General features: G+C 40.5%; 1 protein-coding gene and 1 long non-coding RNA gene across 3 annotated transcripts in view; one reads left to right on the top strand and one right to left on the bottom strand.

The window, feature by feature from the left end:
* Positions 1–1,363, bottom strand: part of LOC105483755 (succinate-CoA ligase GDP-forming subunit beta) — a 277,662-nt gene extending 276,299 nt beyond the window's left edge. For both annotated transcript variants that reach the window (XM_011744738.3, XM_011744729.3), the window contains exon 1: positions 1,214–1,363. In XM_011744738.3, coding sequence (XP_011743040.1) covers positions 1,214–1,297 — 84 coding nt within the window. In that variant the 5' untranslated portion in view covers positions 1,298–1,363. The remainder of the gene's footprint in view (positions 1–1,213) is intronic.
* A 31-nt stretch (positions 1,364–1,394) lies between these two features.
* LOC105483773 (uncharacterized) overlaps positions 1,395–25,396 on the top strand; it is a 301,015-nt gene continuing 277,013 nt past the window's right edge. The window contains exons 1-3 of the long non-coding RNA XR_988576.2: positions 1,395–1,794; positions 15,864–15,957; positions 16,878–17,054. This is a non-coding gene — a long non-coding RNA (uncharacterized lncRNA). The remainder of the gene's footprint in view (positions 1,795–15,863; positions 15,958–16,877; positions 17,055–25,396) is intronic.

Genomic DNA, 25,396 nt, shown 5'->3' on the forward strand with positions numbered 1-25,396 from the left:
AAGTTATTAGTGAGTTTTAATTAGACAAAACTGCCATTCCTTTGCTACCTCACTATACTGTCAAGCACCTATTAAGAATATTACAGTAGTAAGTATTAGCACCTTTTAAATTTACATTAACAATAACAGAGAAATGGGAAAGCAGGAAACGAAAGGAGAGGGGTAAAAATAGCTCACAGATGTCATAATGAACCAAAGTTTAGAGTAACTCAAAAAACTGTCAATCGCTATTTTTTAAATTTTCTAAAAAACTATACTATGCACATCCTGGTTAAAATTGTATGAGTGATAATTTGCCTCTCATCAATTAAAAACGGGGAAATAGGCAAGGCATTAACTCTGCTGTGGCTGAATCCCTGACTGTGCTTTCTTTAAAAGGGGAGAGAGATAATCTACGGAGACTAACCAGTTCAGTGGTTGAGTGATTTCTCCAAGAGTCATCACCAACTCAAAACTTCCCTTAAGTCCTTCTGACTACTGTAACGCTTGCCATCTGCACAAGGTAAAAATCTCCTAGAGGCCAAGTTCCAATCGCTATCCAGCCCACCACTGACCCTCTTTGGTTTCATTCTCCATCGACAAGGAGGACATGGACAGGGTCAACTGTCTAATGCGTTTTAGTGACAGGCCTGATTTTTCATTGAAAAGAGGAGAAAGATCGTTTCCCATTTTTCTCCTTGACCCATGGATTTGACCAACTCAGGCACCTTAAAAGTCTGCAAAACAGGTAGCCCGCAGGAAGTTCACCCGGGGGGGTGAGTTCCTAGTTGGGCTGAAATGGGTTTCCAGGCATGTTTATCACGTGGCCTAAATGTGCTCAGGGTTAGTGCGAGCCGCCTGAAAAGCAGAATTAGTATAGCTGACAATAAAACCTCAGGGCTCCAAAACCCGGTCCGAGAAACTTTTCTTAAACTTGCATCCAGCGCCTGCTTCAGCGCCTTCGCCGTGAGCCTGAGGGGCAGACAGCGGCGACTCCCGTGCTTTGGGCCGCTCACACCCCGAGGCACCCGGGGCCGCCCCCGCGCCGCCCCTGCCCCACACTGGAGCGGGGGTCCCTCCTGGACCCGGGCGCGGCGCCGCTGCGCCTCCCGAAGTGGGGCGCCCGAGGGGCCGCGCACGGGGCCAGGCGGAGAGCAAGAGCAGCAGGGAGCTAGGGAAGCCCGGGCAGGCGGGCGCCGCTGTCAGCGCCCGCAGCTCCTGCCTCCACGCTCACCTGGGACCCGACCGCCAGGAAGCGGGGACGCAGTGCTAGGGCTCGCAGAAGCTTCCCGGCCTGCGTTGCCACGGGGGACGCCATCTTAAACAGGAAACCCAGCAAGGGGCAGTAGGGCGGGCGCGGGCAGGGGAAGGAGGCGGAGGAGTGGCGGGAGGAGGGGTCGGAGCATAAGCAGGCGGGAGGAGGAGGCAGAGGCGGGCCTGGCCAGGCCGGCCCCCTGGGTCTCCGGGGCGCAGGCGTTCCTAAGGTCGCAGAGCTCTCTGTCCCCGACCTGGCCCCGGTTCACGTTGAGCGGTCCCAAGGCCTCAGGGCCTACTGTGCAGTCCGCGGGTTATGGTCCTGAGCAAAGACAGAGCCCGAGCCCTGCGGTCTTGGAGCTCAAACAGTCCCTGGATGGCCAAACAAGCGAATATTCGCCATGGCAGTGGGTGCTGGAAGGGTGGCTCACGTAGCTGACACCCTCCGCAGAGACCCCTGGTCTAGTCTTGGGGTCCCGGAGTCCTATCTGGAACAGTGGTGTTGGAGCTGAGACTTTAAGGAATAGGGACGGGTGAGGAGCCTGCAGCCCAGGGCTTCAGGTGGGTCAAGGAGAGGTCGGGGAGGCTCTCCATCCCTTAGGGAGTTGTGGGTGTTTTGTTTTGTTTTATCCTTAAACCAAGATCAACGTAAAGCTATTAGAGGATTTTAAGCCCAGTAATCAGAATGATAAAAGCGACATTCATCTGGAGTTGTGAACCCCAAATACGTGACACAGATCCCAATCAATTTAAGAAGTTGGTTTTGCCAAAGTTAAAAACGCGCCTGTGACACAGCCTCAGGAGGTCCTGACGACAAGTGCCTAAGGTGGTCGTGGACACAGCTTGGTTTTATACATTTTAGGGAGATATGAGACATCAATCAATGTACATAAGATGTATATTGGTTTGGTCCGGAAAAGCGAGACAACTGGAAGCAGGGAGGGGCTTCCAGGTCGTCGGTAGATAAGAGACAAAGCATTGCATTCTTTTGGGTTTCTGATGAGCCTTTCCAAAGGAAGCAATCAGCTGTGCATCTATCTCTGTGAGCAGAGGGATGACTTTGAATAGAATGGGAGGCAGGTTTGCCTTAAGCAGTTCCCACCTTAACTTTTCCCTTTAGCTTAGTGTTTTGGGGGTCCCAAGAGTATTTCCCTTTCATAGAGTTTACACGAGTCTAACCAATGTACATGTAATAAAAACGACAACAGCAAAGTTACTGAATATGTGCCAAGCACTTGACAAATATAAACCTGTTTAGTCTTCATAGCAACCTTTTAAGCGGGTACAAGTGTACAATTTCCATTTTGCAGAAGAGTAAACGGAGGTGCACAGAGGTTAAGTAACTTGCCAGAGGTGGCAGGTCTGATAAGAGATGAGATTCACATCCCTTCCACCCACCCCCAAATTAAGCACTATTTTAGATTTTTTTTTAACCTTACTCATTCTTGAGCATATGATCATGAAAAAAGGTACAATGTAACACAAATAGACAATTGTTGCCACTAGCTTCTTTCCTAACCTCTCTGTTCGGAAAGTGGGGGAACTGAGGATTTTTATTTCAATATAATTTCTAGCCCATTTCGAGACATAATTTTACCCACTAGATTTAGCATCTTTTGATGATGATGATGATTGCTTAAATCAATTATTGCCACGATGGTGGCAAAGTGGCAATGGTCTAACTCCATCCTACCTTTATTAGTTTGTATTCTACTCAGAAAAACTGCGCTGTCTTCCCATCATCTCCACTGATGAAAGAAAAACTTCAGCTGAATTAAATGTAAAAGAGTTTAATTGAGCAATGAACAATTCAAGAATCGGTCAGTCCCCAGAATCACAGTAGATTATCGCAGAGACTCCAGTGCAGCCACGTGGTGGAAGAAGATTTATAGACCAAAAAAAAAGGGAAATGATGTACAGAAATCAGAAGTGAGGTACAGAACAGCTGGATTGGTTACAGCTTGGCGTTTACCTTAAACAGTTTGAACACTCAGCAATGTATAAATGGTTGAAATATGGCCACTGGGATTGGCCAAGACTTAGCTATTGTTTTAGGCGCATACTTCTAAGCTAGGTTTTCAATCTTGTCTACCTATTAAGCTAGGTTGCAGTTCGTCCACAAGGACTCAAATATAGAAGTACCGAGTCCTTCTTAGGCCATACTTAGTTCACTTTAACACTATTCTTCAGTGAATTCTTTTATTCACTTGTATCAGTATGGACTCATGTTTCTTTTTTATTAAATAGCAAACGGAAGCTCTTTCCTGATACATATACTCTGCTGCCTCTGTTTTCAGTCATTTAATCTTCACAGGATCCCTGCAAAAGGGGTCCTACTGTTTGTTATTCCCATTTTACCAGAGAGAAACTGGGCCACAGAGTTCCACATGACATTTACATGACTCTAAGGTCATGTAACTTGCCAAGGGTGACACAGCTTGGGATCAAATTTCCCAAAGCTGGACTCTAATCACTCTCCTTAACACCCTCCTCTTGACAAGACTGGGTTTGAGTTTCCATATTGTTCATCGTTACCCCTACTGGGTCCGCTGGGATAGAGCAAAGACTTGCTAACGTTTGAGAGTGAACGTTTAAACTTGTTGAGAGCTCCGAACATTTTGCCAAAAGGAGGAAGACCACCTATAGAATTAATCAAAGGCTGTTATTTCAGACTTTACTATGCTAAGGGAGTTGGCTACTGTCACTTTCCTTCCAAATGAGACTAGAAGGCATTTGAAAGAAGTGTTTGTTTTGTAGAGATAAAGGAGAGACTCTTAAGACAGTCTTTGATGAGTGTTCTTTTAAGATGTGATTTTTCTATTATGGTGGGATTTTTGAAAGTGGAGTGGGGAGAGGCTTTCTGATTGTCATCCAAGTACATTTGGCATTCTTTGGTTCACTGTCTACTGGTGCGTAACTTGGGGACTTTCCAGGCTTATCAGCCTCCTAAGAGTTTTCCTGTCTGACTTGGAAGACTGTCTGATCCTCGGCTCTGGGGTCCAAATCTTTCATCAGCAATTCCTCAGTGTCTTTACTCACATTATCTCTTTGTGCCTTCTCTGCAGCAAGTGGGTAGGGGAGAAGGGACAGAAGGAAGAAAGATAACCATTCATATAGCATCTCCAGTGCCTAACACTGGACTTGGATTAGAAAAGGTAATCAATAAACATATGTGGAATGAGTTGCATTATAGATTTCCTTGTAAGATTTCTTCCTTATTCTTACTCCCTGCTTCCATCCTCCAACCTCCCCAAAATAGGAATCTAGATTCTACCAGAGTTCTGCCCTGTGCTTTCCTAGAACAAACATTAAGTTTTCAGCCAAACTGGACCTCCACCCCCTTGAACACCTGTGGCTAGGGAAATGCCTGCTTCATAGGGTGCCAGTAAGTAGTCAGTGATCAGATGTTACATGTAAAGACCTTGCACAAGTAAAGACTTCATAAATGTTCTTTTTCTTCCTCTAGTGGGTCCATAACAAATATTTGCATGATATCGAATGTGAAACACCAGGGCCAATTTGAGATGTGGATTAGGAGACCCCTGACACTTTGTAATTGATCTTGATAGCACTAGAGAATTACAGAGATGTACAAATGCCAGACAAAAGTATTAAGATGTACAAATGCCAGACAAAAGTATTAAGAGTCTAAAGTGGTTGCCTCCAAGAAGAGGATAGAGAGTAGTGGTCAAGGAACCATTACATTTTGTTTTAGAGTTTCAAGTATTGGGATTCCTGGACTCCATCTCACACTCATGGAATCAGAATCACTTAGGATGGAGACTGGGACCTGCATTTTAAATAATCTTTTCAAAGTGATCTTTAGTTTGAGAAATAAAAAAGCAAACAAACCAAATCATAGGCATGAACTCTCAAGATGTTTCCTGGTGAATCCAAAGATGAGTTACTCTGGTATCCCCCATTTATTTCCTAAATGTAGGACAAAAAGCTGATAAATCATAGGTGGAGATGATGACCGATGCTTTGAGAGAGCCTTGACACCTGGTACAAAACCCATTCTCTACCCGTGGTCTAAATCAGCTGGGACATGTAGAAGCATTGGCTTAAGGTGAATGAATAGCTATTCTATGCTTTTGCTATGTCAAAATGGCAATTGTGAACTGCTTGAACAGTAACTACGGCCATAGGCAATAGCACTATTGAAAGCATTCTGCACTCTCTGGTATCAGATTGAAGCACAAAGTTAGACATTGCAAGTGTTGACTCTACGATTTAAAAACTCCATGGCCCTGGGCAGTTACTTAACAGTCTCAATTCCTTTATCTGTGAAAAGGGGATTATGATATGATAGTACCTATTTTGCCAATGAGATGCATTCTCAAACACTTGAGATCCCAGTGGCTGTTACCTACCATGCCTTCATTATTTGACTAAGAACTCTTTTTTGTGTGTTTATTTCTTTAGTATTTACATCTGTGAGCCTCAGTTTTCCTATTAGTAAAATGAAGGTCAAGTATGACATCTTATTTGAGCTGTGAGTTGACAGTGTAACACTTCTCATAAACTGCATGCATTTGATATATGAAGTTCTAAAACTCTACGATTAAGCTTTGTATTTCTAGCACCTTGGCTATACTGTTTCTTATTCAGTTAATCATTGCAAAAAGAAAAATAAAAACATCAGTAGGCCTACGTGCCTTCTCTTTCATCTTAGCAGTGCCTGTTAACAGTGAAATAATGTGCTCATTTTCATATTCGCACTGGTTACTCCAGGGGCCCAGATTTACCAAAGAGACATATCATGAAACCCAGCAAAGGGATACTGCATCTGGCAGTTCCGGTGGTTGTTTACCATTACCTTTTCACTTAAGCATAAAAACTGTTTGACAAATAGTAACTCATTATAACCAGAAGAGTCGAATAGAATTTTTTAAGAAACAACCCTAATTTTCATGAATTACATATTTGAGTTCATGCTGCTGCGTGTCAGGAATGAAAATCACTATTACAATGATGAAATAAAGGGCATCTGTGGATGTCATTTGGTTATTTATTTTTTAATGGATAACAGATTTCTGGAATTTACAGGAGAAGAAACTTTTTGGCCTTTCATTATATGCATAGGTAATAGCCCTGTTGCAATTTATGACAACCATTTTAACCAGTGCTTCTGTTGTATTGTTTGCCAGTGGCACAGAAAGAATGGTCATTGTGCTTAAGTTATTTTTCCCTCTTCAATAATGCATTAAAATGAATAATTTTGATGGTATTTCTCAGCAGCTTTATTTAAATGACAGTCGGTCCTCTGTATCTGTGGGTTCCACATCTATGACTCAACCAACTGCACATTGAAAATATTCTGGGGAAAAAATAAAAAATAACAATACAATAATAAAAAATGATACAAGTAAAAAAATACAGTGTAGCAACTATTTTCATAGCATTTACATTGTATTTGGTATTACAAGTAATCTAAAAATGACTTAAAGTATACAGGAAGATGTGCATACGTTGTATGGAAATACTATGTCATTTTATATCAGAGATTTGAGCATCCATGAATTTTGTTATCCATGGGAGTTCCTGGAATCAATCCTCCATGGACAGTGAGGGACGACTATGTAAGGTGCCCAGAAGAAAAGGGATTTATGACAAAAAGTGTCTCCTTTGCCAAAACTGAAGTTGCTCAAGAGAAATTCTCACTGCACCCTGGAGAGAATTCACAGCAAGCAAGTTGAGAGCAGTGGTGACAGGTCAAAGTCAAGATGAGAAAGAAGGAAGAGTAAGGAACATCATTAACTTAGGGAAGGCCCAGCTGGAGACAAGGTCAGTGGAACAAGAGAACAAGATGAAATGGTGGAAACAAGGGTGATGATATTCTTTTGGCAGGGAGTTTGGAGCTGGATGAAGAAGATGGTAAAAGCTGAGGAAAGAACATTTACACAAAGGACTATGGATGCTCTTGAACTAAAAGAGAAAAGTAGCATTAGATTGATTGTGGAAAAGAAGTTAGAAATAAAACCTAAATTCCTTTTGCAATTGGAACCTGTGGAGTTCAGCACCTTCAATATTATTAAGAAAGCTTCTTTTAAACAGTAAAGTAAAAATTAAAGGAACATTCTTTTACAAATGTCCTGCCTCATTAGAAAGTGAGCAGCCACAGCACTGATTCTTTTTCTTCTTCTCTTTTTTGTTTTTTGAGATGGAGTCTTGCTTTGTCACCCAGGCTGGAGTGCAGTGGCATGATCATAGCTCACTGCAGCTTTGAGCTCCTGGGCTCATGCAATCCTCCCACCTCAGCTTCCTGAGTAGCTGGGACTACATATATATGCCACCATGCCCAGCTAATTAAAAAATATATGTTTTTATAGAGATAGAGGCTCACTGTGTTGCCCAGGCTGGTCTTAAACGACCGGACTCAAGCTATTCTCCCTCCTCAGCCTCCCAAAGTTATGGGATTACAGGCAAGAGCCACTGTACCCAGCCACAGGCCATGGTTCTTAGCTTAGGTATGTAACAGAATTCCTTTGGGCCATCCTCTCCAGAAATTCTGATTCAGTAGGTCTGTCTTGGGGCTTAAGGATCCGCATTCTTATAAATAATGCCCCTACTCCACTGTCTTTGTTGTAGGTGGTTCATGCTTCATGGTTGGAGAAACACCAACATTAGCCAGGCGCGGTGGCTCAAGCCTATAATCCCAGCACCTTGGGAGGCCGACGCAGGCAGATCACTTGAGGTCAGGAGTTCAAGACCAGCCTGGCCAACATGGTGAAATCCCATCTCTCCTGAAAATACAGAAATTAGCCAGGCATGGTGGCAGGCGCCTATAATCCCAGCTACTTGGGAGGCAGGGGCAGGAGAATCACTTGAATTCAGGAGACGGAGATTGCAGTGAGCAGAGATCACGCTGCTGCACTCCAACCGAATGACAGAGCAAGACTCCGTCTCGAAAAATAAATAAATACATAAAAAAATAAATAAAGAAGCGCCAGCATCGAAGGTACCACTTTGGCATAGCTAGAGGGAAGATCAGCAGCTATCCAATTCCCACCTTTCACATTCCTTTCACATTTTGTCTTCCCTTTCTTCCCGTACTTCTACCATCCTCCTCAAACTTTCCCCATCCCCTCTAAAACCTAATTTACTACATGACAGCAAGGAGAATGGACTGAGGCTCCAAAAGATGCCTCTATGCTCTTCCCTCTATCTGAAACACCCTTCCATGCTGTTCACCAGCATGAGTTTCTCTCATCCTTTGAGTTTCAGTCACCCCCTTCAGGAAGCCTCCCTGAAGCAGAAGCTAGGGGTATCTCAGTGGTTATTAGAGGTTTGTTACTGCATTTGCTACTTGTCTGCTTCATCCTTCAGGATTTTAAAATCTGCAATGACAAGGACTGTGTTTTTGCATTGTTATTACTCTGCCCACAGTACAGTGCCTGGAAGACAGGAGGTGCCCAACTGCTATTGACTGGATGGGTAAATAAATAAAGATGAAGCTGGTGCAAAAATATCCCTAATTAGAAGATGCAAAGATTCATGAGTGTCTAGAAATCTACCAGTAGTCCCCAGTGAGAAAGGAAGTGGAGGCCCATGAAGGGAAATAACCTGCCCTGTGTGACGCACTACACTAGTTGTTTTTACATACAGTTTCTCAGAGTCCTTGGACACCTTAGAGCTCCACCTCGCTCTTTCTCCTTCCCCCTCATTTTATTGAACACTTAGGTGCTTTCTGAATGCTTTACAGAAATTATCTTAATCCTCGCCACCGACGTATTTTACAGAGACGTACAAACTGAGTCTTAAAGCAGAGAGTAAGTGGCCTGATGTAATGAATAGGAGAAGACCAATTCTAATCAATCTGGAATTGATTCTAGGCCAGAACTGTCCAATAGAACTTCCTGCAATGAGGAAAATATTCTATATCTGTGCTGTACATTATCACAGTCGTTAGCCCTATGTGGCTATTGAATATTTGAAATATGGCTGGTGCGACTGAGAAGATCAATTTTTAATTTCATTTCATTTTATTTAATTTATACTTAAGTTTGAATAGCCACACATGGCTAGTGGCTACCATACTGGTCAACACAGGCTATCTAATTCTGATGTACAATCTCTGCATCATCATTCCATTTTCTAAAGTGGGTTTCTCCCATAGCAGTCGTTAAAACAACAATTTGGATACAAAGAGATTATTTAAGAGGTGATCCTAGACAGCAGGAGAAGGATTGAGGAAGTGAGATGGAGAAGGTGAAAACTAATAAAAGACTACATTGATAGGGGGTAGGCACTTGAGGTTTTTTTGTTTGTTTGTTTTTTGGAAACCTTCGAGAGACTTATGGAAAATGCTATACAATTGTTTCATTGAGGAGCACAGAACTGATCATGTTTATTCACCAACTCTCATGCCTTATTGATTGAAGGATGCTCTTAGGGGCATTCACACCTGCTCTGAACTCCTTCTTCGTCTCCAGCCTGCCTCCCCTATGGGCCCTTTCATGGCCCTATACCTAGATAAAGCCTTAGGGCCAAGAGATTCAGGTGCTCTAGGCTGGGTCTATCCTCCTGAGCTGCAAATAACTTCCAGGGTGGATCAAGGGGGATGTGGGGTCAAGGTAGACTATATTGCCTCTCATTTACAACGAACCATATTAGATCATTTTAGTGTTTTATTTGGAATAGGAAGAGAGGCATTTGAGTCTGTTAGAAAAAAAGGTTCTGTATTTTGAAAAAAAGTTTTGGAACTATAGCTCTAAACTATATTCCTACCTGTTTTCCTGACCACCTCAATTACTAACTTGTGTCCTGTTCCATATTATTTCTAGCACAGCATGGATTCTCTAAACATTCCTGCAGTCTGGGCCCTGCAATGTAGCTGTAAAAATGGTGCCCTGGGATTTTCTCAGTGCAGACATAAGGAGACTCAAGCATTCTAGAAAGTGTTTGTTTGGTTGACTTTTATTGATGTGTATAAAAAGATTAGAGACAGCAAGAGAAGAAAATCTGAGAGAACCTATACTTGGTTTAAAAAAAAAAAAAGATTTTACAGCAGAAGTAGATAGAAGTGGTGCAAATAATCATTTCTCCTCTTCTGATATCAAGCTTTGTTAAGTTCCTGGAAAAGCAAACGTGATTATGACAGAAGTAAATTGACTGAAAGCCAAGTCAAAGAGGCAGATCAGCTTCTGAAAGAGGTCTGCTCACTTCAGCAAAGAAAGTAGGGCAAAGAATCCTAGCCTTGTCACCTAGTTAGGCCCCTAGTTCCTACAACCATGGGCTGAAATAATGTGGAGAACTCTTGATATTGTAGGCAAAATGAATGTTAGCAGAGTTCCATTAGAGATAATGGCTGGCCATGAGCTAAAGAGAGTTTAGCCACCACAAAGAAGAACCTGCCTGTAGAGCTATCTCTAAGCTAAAAGCCGCTGCAAGTTTCCTTTCAAAATTCTACCTTGAAAATTTGAAATAACCTCAGATCAGTTAGCCAAAGAGTTTCCAGAAGAGTGAAGTTCATAATGCCACAAGGAAAAAACTAGAGGGAGACTAAAGTAAAATTTCATTTTTAAATTTTAATTTATCTAGCTGAGGTTGGAAAGAGTAAAATTTTTACATGAAAATATTAAGTATCTAGAAACTCTTATAAAAAGAAAAATTAAAAAGCACAATGATAGACAAAAAGGATGAGAATAAACAATTCAGAAAAAAAGATAGACGTGACCTATAAACAAGAAAAAAATGGCTAACTTCCCTGACTGCATTGAAGAAATGCAAAATAAAATATAATACTGCCTATTAAAGTTGTACATTTTTAAATAAATTAAAATGCCCAATGTGGATACAATTGTGGAGGCAGTGAGCACTCTCCTTCTTGTTGGTAGAAGTGGAAACTGAATTGTTACATCCTTCTAAAGGATAATTTGGCAATCTATTAATATATTCAGATCCTAGAATAGTTTAAAGCCTCTAGTCCAATAATTTATTTTATCTATATATTGTCTGTTCATATATTTTCTCTTTATATATCTATAATCTGTATCTACATATATATCTAGCCTACTGCCTATCTTTGTAAATAAAGTTTTATTGGAACTCAGCCATACCTGTTGGTGCATGTATTGTCTATGGCTGCTTTCCACCTGCAATAGTAGAATTCAGTAGTGACCCTGGAGACCATACAACTAAAAACATGTAATATGCAGCCCTTTGCAGAAAAAGTTGCTAAGCCCTGCACCAGAATATAAACTCATTGACATGTAAGCTCAATGAGTGCAAATAATTTGTCTGCTTTGCTTGCTGTTGCATTCCCAGTGGCTAGAACAGTGCCTGGCACACAGTAGATGCTCAATAAATATTAGTGAAATCATCAGTTGCTCCTGTTAAAGTATATTCATATTGTTTTTACATTTACTGGGTTTTGAGTTTTACAAATAATGTTGCAGTGAACACAGATCTTTGCTTACTTTTGCAATTGTATCAGACAAAATATTTTAAAAAAATAGTTAACAACTTTAACAACTTGGAAAAATACTGTTGGTATCTCAAATTTTTAAAATAGACTAAAACTTTTATAGATGACTCTAAACTTTGTTTTTAAAACTCCGTGTGTGTGTGTGTGTATGTGTGTGTGTGTGTGTTTATGTGTGGTAACTATAAATAATTTGAAGGCTAGGAGGTGGGTGGGGTGATTTTCATTTCCTTTCTTTTCTTTTTTTTTCTTTTTTTTTTTTTGAGATGGAGTCTCGCTCTGTTGCCCAGGCTGGAGCGCAGTAGTGCAATCTCAGCTCACTGCAACATCTGCCTCCCAGGTTCAAGTTATTCTCCTGCCTCAGCCTCCTGAGTAGCTGGGATTACAGGTGTACGCCACCACACCCACCTAATTTTTTGTATTTTTAGTAGAGACCAGATTTTACCATGTTGGTCAGGCTGTTCTTGAACTCCTGACCTTATGATCCACCCGCCTCAACCTCCCAAAGTGCTGGGATTACAGGCATGAGCCACCACGCCTGGCCCATTTCCTTTACTTTCTAACCTTTCTACGATGAACACAAATTGATAGGAAAAAAAGAAAATCTATTTCTCTAAAAAAATTAAAAGATCCTTTTCCTTTTGTGACTTCCATGTCCTTTTTTTTTTTTTTTTTTTAACTGTAATGCTTTCCATTACTACAAATGAAATCCAAATTCTTCCACCTAATGCTTCATTCTATAGAGCCTCTGGTTTAAGTATGTATTTCTGACTGTCTCTGCAATGACTCTCCTGCACTGATGGTTTATTTACCCAGACTGTGATATTCTTTGTCCTCAGAAAAGGCCATATACATTCTACTTTGGCACAGGTATTCACAGCTTTTGACCTGTCCAGAATGCTGCCCTTTCCACCACCTTCCTGAGCCCACTGCTGCAGTGCTTAGCTCTTTCCAGTAGCCTTCCTCAGTCCTTCTCACAGTCAAATCCTCTGCCTCTAACCTCCTGCAGCATCTAAACCCAGTTGCCTTCAGGAGACAAAGCAAAGAAACCTAAATGAATAAATTAAGCCAAACAAGGGAATAAGGAGTCATGGGAGCCTTGGTAACATGTATGTGTCCTATCTAAAAGCAGTCAAATAAAATAAAGAACTGAACAATGAGATCGCTTGGACTCGGGAAGGGGAACATCACACACCGGGGCCTATCATGGGGAGGGGGGAGGGGGGAGGGATTGCATTGGGAGTTATACCTGATGTAAATGACGAGTTGATGGGTGCTGACGAGTTGATGGGTGCAGCACAGCAACATGGCACAAGTATACATATGTAACAAACGTGCACGTTATGCACATGTACCCTAGAACTTAAAGTATAATAATAAAAAATAATAATAATAAAAAAAGAAGACCAAACAAAGGCAAGGATGTTGACTAAATTTGCCCTGTAGACCATGACGTTATACTGCCTGATCTTATAACCTATTTGAAACTTTACTTTAAAGCCCATGGAGTTCAGGAATGCAGAGAGAGCTGGGGGAAAGTAAGAATTAACTTCAGTTCATCATAGCATGATTCACAATAGCAAAGACATGGAATTAACCTAGGTGTCCATCAATGGTGGATTGGATAAAGAAAATATGGTACAGGTACACTATGGAATACTATGCAGCCATAAAAAAGTATCATTTCCTTTGCAGCAACATGAGTATAGCTGGAGACCATTATCCTAAGCAAATTAACATAGGAAAGCCAAATAGCACATGTTCTCACTTGTAAGTTGGAGTTAAGTATTGGGTACACATGAACATAAAGATGGAAACAAGAGACACTGGGGACTGCCAGAGTGGGGAGAGAGGAAAAGGGACAAGGGCTGAAAAACTGCCTATTGGGTACTATGCCCACTACCTAGGTGATGGGCTCCTTCATACCCCAAACCTCAGCATCACACAATATAACCACGGAACAGACACCCCTGAATGCACATGCACCCCCTGAATCTAAGGTAAGTTCAAGTTATTAAAAAAAAAAAGATGAAGATGGAGATAGGTTGATAATGAGAGAAGAACAAGCGGTTCTGGGATTAAAGAGAAAGGTGAGGCTAGGGCTTAAGAATGGAGTAAGGGTGTCTGTGGTAGAAGATATACAGTAATTTTTTAAATGAAATTCTAATATTTTATTTTTTAAGATACAATAAAATATCTCTAGTATTACTATGAGTTAATCAAAACAGTCCAAGAAAAGATTGCTTCTTATTTATTTATTTTGAGACAAAGTCTCACTCTGTTGCCCAGGTTGGAGTGCAGTGGCATGAACTCTGCTCACTGTGACCTCCACCTCCCAGTTTCAAGTGATTCTCCTGCCTCAGCCTCCCAAGTAGCTGCAACTACAGGTACTCACCACCACACCCAGCTAATTTTTCTATTTTTAGCAGAGACAGGGTTTCACCATGTTGGCCAGGCTACTCTCGAACTCCTGACCTCAAGTGATCCACGCACCTCGGCCTCCCAAAGTGCTAGGATTACAGGTGTGAGCCACCAAGCCCAGTCTCTTGCTTTATCTTCTATATCTGCCCCAAACTTCTGCCTGTTGTAACAAAAACAATAAATGGCTAAGCTGTGTTGGATCTATGTTATGTTCAGGCACTGTGCTAAGCAGTTTTACTAGAAATGTCTACCTCATTTCATTCTCCGAATAGCTTTATGAGGTAAGTGCTATCGCACTGTTACAAAATTAGAAGGAAAACATACAGAGGAGCAAAGTAGTTTACCTTAGATGACATGCTAAGAGGTTTCAGGACTGACATTTTAACCTAGACTCCAGTCTAGAGTAGTTCCTTTTGTTTCTCCGGGGTATAGCTCTGAGGTAAAAGAAAGGGAAGATTTGGTAACAAGGGTGTAAATGAGAATTTAATTCCCTCTGCACTATTGTCCTTTTGGGCTGGACCATTCTTTGTTGTGGGGGGCTGTCCTATGCATAGTGGGATATTTAGCATCATCCCTGGCCTCTACCATTATATGCAGTAGCCAATGCCCCCTCCTTTACACTTGTGACAATTCAAAATCTTTCTGGATACTGTAATGCCAAATATCCCCTGGAAACAAGTGATATGGTTTGGCTGTGTCTTCATTCAAATCTCATCTTGAATTGTAGCTTCCATAATCCCCACTTGTTGTGGGTAGTTACTGAATCATGGGGATGGGTTTTTCCCATGCTGTTCTCATGATAGTGAGTAAGTCTCAGGAGATCTTATAAAGATGGCTTTATAAAGGGCAGTTCCCCTGCACATACTCTTGCCTGCTGCCATGTAAGACGTGCCTTTTGTCTTCTGCCATGATTGTGAGGCCTCCACAGCCATGTGGAACTGTGAGACCATTCAACCTTTCTTTATAAATTACCCAGTCTCGGGTATTTCTTCATAGCAGTATGAAAAGGGACTAATACACAAGGGTGGGGAGGAAGAGTAAAATCTCCCCTGGTTGAGGACCAGTATTATAAATATTTGTTCTTAGAGCAGAAATACTGTAACACTTAATATTGCCAATCTCACCTTTTTGACCTTTAATAATCCAAGATATATCTCCTCCCTCCACTAAAAAACCCACTAAAAACAACAGAGATTATTGCATGAAATGTTTTATTTTCATATATCTCATCTTTTAGAGTGGATTAATTTTTTAAAAATATAACAAGAGAGAAGCAAAAAGTTTTAACTCATCAAGCAATCATTAAATGAATTAAAATAGTAATTCCAATGTCATTAGTTTGATTTTAGCCAAGCCGAGGAAGCACTATTCTAATATTCTGCACAAAATAGCAAATTTCAATTTGAAAATTCTCCAAGCCATTAATGGTCCTGCTATCCATCTGATTTAGTAAGGGTTCAGAGGATTTGTGAGCTAAACTTTCTCAGGAAGTCATTTTTATGCTATCAGCATTAGCCTGTGCCATTAAGATTAGCTTTTCCTTGATACAAGGAGTTTTTATGTTATTGTCTGTGTCTTGTGGAAAATAATAATTTTTAATGAAAGAAACCTAAGATTAGCTCCAAATTCCCCCAGTGTGATTTCATCTCATCAGTCTGTGCAAGGGGAGAGTTTGGTGTTCCAAAGAAAATCAATTCAAACTACTAAAAACAACTGAAAAGTATGAAAAACATTTTTAAATATTTGAGTATGACTTAAAATACATGCTTTATTTATTGGTCAGTGTGAACAACCCCAGAAGGAAAAAGAGTGCTGTTGTTAAAGGTATCTGGCATCATGGACCCAACCATCACCAGGAGTTTCTCACTTCATCTCTGGTGAGTTTCTCTATTTAGCATTCCTCTTTCGAAGCAGTGGTTTTCTCAAGATGAGGAACCTAGGAGCTCCAGTGTCACATCCATACTTCCCTTTGACCAAAGAGGAAAGACAGCCCCAGCTCAAGTCTCAAAATATCTAAAAGACCCTCATGAGGTCAGCTGAGGTCCCAGATGTATTGCTGGAAATCTCAGTGGCCAAAGAGATGGCTGCTATGCCATTTGAAGTCAGATTCAGGTACAAGAGGTTTTATTAAGGAAAATTTCTCAGTAGAAAATGGTAAGGGAATAAGAAGGCAGGATAAGGAAGAGAAAATTACTAGTCAAAGCTGCAATTTCAGATGAAGCACCAGCCTAGGCCCACAGAGCGCTTAGAGCATAAATTGCATGTCAGAGTTTGTCCCCTCTCACAGCAAGGGAGCTGGGCAAAACATCACTGTGCCCGTCATTGGTTACAGTTTGCCTTGGTCAGCAGGATGTAAACCCCGGCTCTCTATAGGCAAGTCATCCCTGTTAGCTCAAAGGCAATCCTCTGAAGAAGGTTGCAGGTGCAAACTTTGCAGCAAAAGGAAGAAGTAGTTGGGGACTGGGCACACAGCATTTGGTAGAAGGGATCTGAAAGGGCCACATGGTGTTCCCTGCACATGCCAGTTCCTAAGGGTCCAAAGTGTTGGGTCTGTATGATTGGCAACCCCAATAAGCACCATGCTTTTGAGCCAGGTAGGAGAGGTTTACCAAAAGAGGGACAATGCTGTTGCTCTTTTGAAGAAGAAAGAAGTGATGGGCAGACAAAATCTGTATAGCTTCAGCTGATTTGGACTTACCAAATTTGACCCCAAGCAAGTTGCATTAAGGTCCGATAAACACACACTTAGAAAAGGACAGTTGCATTTACTGAGCATCTAATACTGTTTTATCAACAGCTTTATTGTAGTAAAATTTGCATACAATAAATGGCATGCATTTAAAGTGCACAATGTGATAAATTTTGGCATATGTATACATCCATGAAGCCGGCACCACAATCAAGGTAATGAACATCTCGTTTACCCCAGAAGTTTCCTGTGCCATCTCACTCCTCTGTATTCCTCCATCCTCAGGTAATCTCTCATATGCTTTCTATCACTATAGATTATTATGTATTTTCTAAAATGTTATATAAATAGAATCCTAGAGTATATACTCTCTTTTGTCTGTTGTATTTATTTTGAGATTAATTCATGTTGGTTTCTGCATCAGTCGTTCATTCTTTTTTATTGCTGAGTAGCATTCTGTTGTAAAGATGTACCACAATTTGTTTGTCTGTTCAGCTGTTGATGGCCTCTAACACTTTTATATGTCATGTTACATTTATATGTCATATTCTTTTCACACAACTGTGAGGTAAGTCTTATTATGCCCATTTTAGGGAAGATGCATTTAGACTTCAGAGAGAGAAACTAAGTTACCTAATTGCTCAGCTAATAAGAAGCAGAGCTTAGATCTCTGTTTTTTAACTCAATAAAGCCTATTTTTTTCTTATCTCACCATCTTTCTAAGCACAGATCTGCACACAAAGTTAGACACTCATTAGTTGATTTTTATCTACTGTAATTAGCACAGCTTACATATTCAGAAAAGCTTCTCCAATTTTATGCACTTACTTTCAGCTTTGATGCTGTATTTATACCACAGTTGGGAAATAACTTATTTTCTTCTCTCTTTTCTCTTCAAAATAATAAACCAGAAGAATTCAGTATCCAAAATTTGGTCATTTTTACTCTACTATACTGAACGATTAGCCCATTTTACTATCATGCCAAATGGCTCACAATTTAACAAATCAACAGTGAGCGTGCTCTATTCAGATGCCTTGAAATTTCAAAGTAAGATGGCAAATGATACTAGATGAAAAACATTAAGAATTTCAGCAGATTTTGCAGTGATGAAACTTTATCTTACCTCTTAGAAAATGCCATTGCAACGGTGAAAACCCCATCTCTAGTAAAAAAAAAAAAAATACAAAAAATCAGCCTGGTGTGGTGGCGGGTGCCTGTAGTCCTAGCTACTCAGGAGGCTGAGGCAGGAGAATGGCGTGAACCCGGGAGGCGGAGCTTGCAGTGAGCCGAGATTGCGCCACTGCATTCCAGCCTGGGCGACAGAGCAAGACTCTGTCTCAAAAAAAAAAAAAAAAAAAAAAAAAAAAAAAAAAAAATGCCATTGCACTGACTTTAGTGCCCTAAACTTCTAAATTGCATTTCACTTACATGTTTTCACTTGTGTATGTAGTCTCCCCAATTCAATTGTGAACCCTTTGAGAGCATCTAGCAAGCCAACTCTGTATAAAATCTAGATGTCCAAGTTCAAAGCTCTAATTCCACTCAACCCAGATGGTATACTTTCTAATCCTGTTGGCCTAATGTTTCCAAATGGAAAGAATACAATTAGAAAGATTTTACTTGAGTTATAGAAGCCTCATAAAGCAGTGAGAGCCTAGAAGCTAAGGAGTCATGGGGAAGTTAAATAAAGTCTTAGTCATGAAGATCCTGTTTAAGCTCTGTCTATATCCCCTAAGTGCTTGCCTCTGTAATCAGCTTACTGAAAACCCTTTAATTCTCTCCACCTAAGGTCATTTCTCTGTCTTTGGAAGCAAGCTTGGCCAGCATGCAGGGCAGGCTAGAAGTGCAGAAAGGTTAATGCTCCAGGAATCAATCCTAAACCAATAACAGAGAGTTGGTAGATAAGTACCCTAGCACCTTTGCTTCTGGGGATGGGTAATTCTAAAGCTGTTCTACTTTGTTTTGAGTTCCCCCAGTGAGTTGGGTTCTGTTACCCACAGCAGTTACCTGCTCAAGACATCACCCTTTATTATCTTCCTTCTCTGTCTCATGTCTCAGCTTCTCGCCCTGTGTGTCTTCGAATCACTTCTCAAATAAGCTTCTAGCACCAAAATCCCTGTCTCAGAGGCTAATACTGGGGAAAGCCAAAGACAGACGTTAACCACCATGGTACGTGTATAACATGTTGGGTTAAATATTTTATATACATTTATCCGTTCAATCCCCATAATGAAGATAAGAGGTGGATATTTTTATTCTCATTTGATGAATGAACGAATCGAAGTCTGAAAAATTTACCCATGTTTACACCTTACGTGGCAAAGTCAGGTGCCCCGCACCCCCAAATGAGTGAATCCCAACCCTATGTTTTGTATTTTTGTTTTTTTGGTTTTTCTGAGACAGAGTCTTGCTCTGTCACCCAGGCTGGAGTGCAGTGGTGTGATCTTGGCTAACTACAACCTCTGTCTCCTGGGTTTAAGAGATTCTCATGCCTCAGCCTCCCAAGTAGCTGGGATTACAGGCACCCACCACCACACCCGGCTAATTTTTGTAATTTTAGTAGAGACAGGGTTTCACCATGTTGGCCAGGCTGGTCTCCAACTGCTGACCTCAGGTGATCTGCCCGCCTTGGCCTCCCAAAGTACTGGGATTACAGGCATGAGTGACCATGCCCTGCCTCAACCCTATGTTTTATACACTATAAAAAGTCTCAAGCTAGCTTCCTTGGAATTGTGGAGTACAAAATTAACACAACTTCACCTGTTAGCACTGGAAAATGTCAACATCTTTTTCTTATATTTATGGCAGTGCCCAGGAAAGGACTGGATACATTACAGCTCCCAGTAAAAGCTGGTTAAACTGCAAGGATTTTTTCTTTATTTGTTGTGACTCTTATGAAACCTTGACAAGCAGTTCAGAATGAACATTGGCTCTGCTAGCTGTGTTTGCAGAAGTAATATCAAAATGATATCCTATTCATGTTTCTGCAAGAGTAATGTCTACCATTCATTCTGGCCTTACTGATGGTGTGCTGATAAAATTACTGTAAGTGAACATTCTCATTCTGTGCCTCTCATTATTGAGGAAGGAAACTCAAGGAGTTCCAAATATATTTTATTTTTTTAATGTGATAACATGCACACACAATTTTCCTCATTCTTGAATATATGCAATTTATCTATCAGAGTAGGTTTCATTTTTTATGCACTTGCTTTTATTCCTTTCTCATCCATATGTCAGAGAGAAGGGATTTTAATCACTGAAGGAGCATTTGTATAATAAAAGTGATCTCTGCAATTCCTTCAGAGAAGAGCATGAATAAATAATCTGTACATTCTTAATGCATTGCTCCAAATATGAGTTTCAATTTGCACAGAAGTTTCAATAAATTGTTTTGTGTCCCTAAAGGCCTACAGATGCCTCATGGGATACATTGTAAAGGATTCCATTTAGAAAGAATTTTGCTTATGAGTAATATATTCTCTACACTTTTCTTCCCTCTGTTAATGCCTAATGACATTGAATAATATAATCATTCTTTCTTTTTCTTTTAATAAGTGATAGGTACAACATGAACTTCAGTCTAAAGTTTCTGAATTGTTCAGAATTCATCAACAACTTTTCATTCAAGGATTTCAAAGCACAGCATACAACAAAAATTGAGGTCAAATTGTGATGTGGTTTGGCTCTGTGTTCTCACCCAAATCTCATGTTGAATTGGGATTTTGAGCGTTGGAGTCAGGGCCTGGTCGGAGGTGATTGGACCATGGAGGTGGTTACTAATGGCTATGCACCATCCCCCAAGTGCTGTCTTGTGATAGAGTTCTCACATGATCCGGTTGTTTGAAAATGTGTAACATCTTCTCCTTCTCTCTCTATCTGTCTCTCTCTCTCTCTCTCTGTCTCCTGCCATCCATAAGAAGACATGCTTGCTTCCCCTTCACCTCTGCAATGATTGTAAATTTCCTTAGGCCTCCCCAGCCATGCCTCCTGTACAGCCTGAGAAACTGCGAGTCAATTAAATCTCTTTTCTTCATAAATTACCCAGTCTCAGGTAGTTCTTTATAGCAGTGTGAGAATGGACTAACACAAATTGTAACTTGAATTTGTATAATAATTAACTTTGCATTTAACAAGTTATGCACACTACACTAAGTTTTATGTATTTTGTCTTTACAATATTCCTATGATGTGGGTACTATACTCATTTTATTGATAAACAAACTGAGACTGAGAAACAATGCTTTGCAGGAGGTCACACAATTATTACAACGTTTAAATATTAATCACAAATTTTGTCATTTTATACCTTTTTAATCAGTACTATATAGACATTCCCCTGCAGGTTAACCTAAATGTCAAATAATTTCTCTCTAATAGTTGGTACTTGTTCTGAAGGCATTAAATAGCTTGTGATTTACATTATGTTGTTGAAGGCTTTACATAATACTTTGATTGAATTATTATAAAAGGAATGGCAGTTAACATTGTTGTTACATCTCAATCCATGTTAACCAATTCAACTTAGACAATAACATCAAATTTTTCATGTTTTTGTTGCTTTGGTGGTTTAGAAGATTTCAGAAACTCTTTACATATATATGCCAATGATTCATTTCTAGATTCCTTGTGCTGGTAGTATGGGTGAAACATACTGTTTAAAACACAAATTAATTACAATGGGCAGAATAAATAAAGATTCTACCTCTTAAATTTATTTATTCATTTTATTATGATGATGATTTTTTTGAGACTGAGTCTTGCTCTGTTGCCCAGATTGGAGTGCAATGGCGTGATCTCGGCTCACTGCAACTTCCACCTCCTGGGTTCAAATGATTTTCTGCCTCAGCCTTCTGAGTAGCTTGGACTACAGGTGAGCATCACTACTCCCAGCTAATTTTTTTTGTGTGTTTAGTAGAGACAGGGTTTTGCCATGTTGGCCAGACTGGTCTCGAACCCCTGACCTCAGGTGATCCACCTGTCTCAGCCTTCCAAAGTGATGGGATTATAGGTGTGAGCCACCACACCCAAACTACCTCTTAAATTTAAATAATTGTTTTAGCTTAAGGATGTTATGAAGCTTCAAGTCTGTTATCTAGGAAGCTTGTAACACTCTAACATTAATAGAGTATCATTTTTGTAGTTGTTTATAAAATTTCATGTGAAAAATGGGACAGAAGGGAGCCAGCATGTTTTAAAAAATATTTTTGGACCTCTAACCTGTGCCAGGCATATTCCAAGGTGTTAATTACTTTCATTGCATTGTGGTAACAGTTTGAGAAGCAGAGTGCTGATAGTCCACATCCATTTTATCAAGGTTATGCGAGGTCAAGAAATTTGCCCAAGCTGAAGTCACTTGAAAGTGTCAGGGTGGGGATTTTTTTTTCCTTTAAATTTTTTTCTTTATAATTTTTTTATGTGTGGATATTTTTAGTAGAGATGGGATTTTGCTATGTTGCCCAGGCTGCTTTTGAACTCCTGAGCTCAAGCAATCCGCCACAACCTCCCAAAGTGCTAGGATTACAGTTATGAGCTACTGGACCTGGTCCGGTGTGGAATTTTAATCATGGACCATCTAACTTCACAGTGCAGGCCTTTTCTGTTTCAGCATATCCCAAAACATGGATGACACAAACCAGTAATTACAAAGATGATAATCAGTGCTATGTGAAAATTACGTTTTTATATGGGCCAAATAAATTTGGTTAACAATAGGTGGAACAAAGTCAATCATATTTCTTTACTATAGGATTTCTCAGAGCCCATAATATGCTAATTCACAAACTAAACCTGAGTTATGGCAGGCTCCTAGGATTCCAACCCCCCAGCCTACCTGTCCTATCTGATCTTCCTCTGAGTGAGGGTGGGATTTGTGAAACTGATGGGATAGCACTCCTGTGACTAGGCTATATGATGTACCAAAAGTGAAGGATCACAAATCAGTTGACTTTGCATTAGTCAAAAAAGAGAATTTCCTGTGTGGGCCTGACTTAATAAGAGGGACTGGGCTCTTCATGCTGACCTTGAAGAACAGACAGCTAAATGTGACAGCCTATGGAGACAGTCCATCTCTTTCTGCTGAGGGCCTCAGTTCGACCTCTACCAGGAGCTGAATTCTACCATGTGAGCTTGGAGGAGGACCCCAAATTCCAGAAAAGAACGCAGCTAACACCATTATTTCTCACTTGTTAGACTCTGAGCAGAGGACCCAGCCAAGCTAAGCTTGGACTCCTGACCTTGATAAAAAATGGTCGTTGTTTTAAGCTGCTAAGTTTGTGGTGATGTGTTATGCAGCATGGAAAACTCATACAGAGATATAACATTTTGTTTTCAAGAAGTCTTTCTTTTTTCCCCCAGAGTATCTTACGGGACTGGTTTTCCATAGAATCAACTTTGGGAAATGCTGTGTTTTTTATGGCATTCTTTTCTCCTTCAGAGAAAGACTGATGGTTAGGCACAGCCTCTGTAACCAGGAATGGCTGGAGCTTGTGATTAAGAGGAGAAGGGATGCACGCCCCTTTGGTGAACCTGGCCTCCATGTGGGATGAAGGTTGAAGCTGATGAGTTAGTGAGATGAGGTTGACTTGATGGTTGGTAGTGAGGTGAGGTGAGGTTGAGTGGGATGGTAGTAAAGGTTGAGTTGATGAGTTAGCAATGTTTAGTGAGAGTGATGGTTAATTTTATGTGTCCACTTGACTGGGCTATGAGGTGCCCAGATATTTGGTGAAATATTATTTCTTGGTGTATCTGTGAGGGTGTTTCTAGATGAGATTGACATTTGAATTGGTGGACTGAGTAAAGCAAATTGCCCTCATTAGTGTAGGCAGGCTTCATCCAATCTGTTGAGAAGGCCTAATAAAATAAAAAGCTGTGGCAGAAAAAATTCTCTTTCTCTGTCTATTTTCAAACTGGAACATCAGTCTCCTCTTGCTTTGGGTCTTGGGTCTCCAACTTGCCTACTGCAGATCTTTGACTAATCAGTCTCCATAATCATGCAATCCAATTCCTTATAGTAAATCTATATCTATAGTTGTATCACTTATTGGTTCTATTTCTCTGGAGAACCTAGACTAATACAGCTGGGTTCACAGTGACAGAGAGTGGTAGGGACCTGGAGTCATGAGTGGACTACTCAGACAGGTCCTCACATTATGATATTTATCCTGGGGAATTATTACAGCTCCAGGCACTTCCCTTCTCATCCTTACTGATTATAAAATTCACACTATCAATGTCCCAGAATTGATGAACGATTCCTTCCAAAAACACTAAGAGAAGGAAATCAAAGTGCCTACAATTTACAATGATGAACATAAGAGTTGGATACACCATTTTTTGAGTGGGTCTTATTGGGCCATCTTCCTCTTAGAAAACATCATATTTGTGATGTTTTAGACATGGGTAGTAAAAGAGAAGGGCATATCCTAGACAACATCTAGGTTTCTGACATGTTAATAGAATGAATGATTGACAGTGGCTACTCCTGAGAAAGGATCTCAGTTAAGTGGAGAAAGATCATTAGGTAAGTCATGTTGAACTTGAGATGCTTTTGAAACATCCAAAAAAAAAAAAAAAAAAAAAAAGGAGCTGTTGAGATCTGCCTGGGCAACAAAGTGAGACCCTGTCTCTACAAAAAATAAAAAAGTTAGCTGAGCCTGCACACCTGTCATCCTAGCTACACTGGAGGCTGAGGCAGAAGGATTAATTGAGCCTAGCAGTTTGAGGATGCAGTGAGCTGTGTTCACACCATTGCACTTCAGCCTGTGTGACAGAACAAGACCCTGTCTCAAAACAACAACAACAACCAAAAAGGAACTGTTAAAATTAAATATGTGGTCTCTCCCAGGCTGAGCATATATATATGTGCTCCATTTGCATAAAGATCATAATTGAATCTATGATCATGAATGAGATTATCCAAGGAGGGGGATCGAAAGAGAGGCCCTAAGATTCCTGAGGAATACCTATGGCTAATGGGCTGTTAAAGGAGGATGAGCCTGAAAAGATGACAAGAACCTTTTGTAAAAGCATTAGAAGATAGAGTTTGAGTTCCTACTTGAAGGATAATTAAGTTTCTGACTATAGATATCAGTAGGAAGGACATTCAGGGATAGAGGGAAGATAATGAGCTAATCATTCAGGGCAAAGTGAGCAGGGCAGATGAAGGCAAGGGCAAGTTACATAGTTTGATTGTTGAGGCTGAGAGAGAGAGAATTTAAAAAGGAGATAATTGCCTTATAACAAGCAGTCTGAAATGCCATTGTACAGATTTGTGTTCATGTAGCGGACTTGTGGTTTTGAAACTCAAGAGGCCAGGTGTTAGTGCTCTGCACCTCGTGCCCTCACATCACTGTGGCACCTTTGCTGCTATCTTTTCACGTGTGGCTAACATAGTATTTTGAGACATGAATTTGTTATCTATAGAGTCACAGATATGAATCTATATTATGTTTCCTCTGTGTATTTCCTTCAACTCAAATAGGAATATGCTGTATACACTCATGTCCTGTTTTGTTTTTCCACAGTGAAGGCTGCAGGTTGGAAACTCAAATTACCTGGAAGGATGAGGCAGGGAACATACGTAAACAGGTCAAGTGGACTGGGTGCAAGAGAACCAGGAGATG

This window comes from Macaca nemestrina, chromosome 2 (assembly GCF_043159975.1).
Source record: "Macaca nemestrina isolate mMacNem1 chromosome 2, mMacNem.hap1, whole genome shotgun sequence".
NCBI lineage: Eukaryota > Metazoa > Chordata > Mammalia > Primates > Cercopithecidae > Macaca > Macaca nemestrina.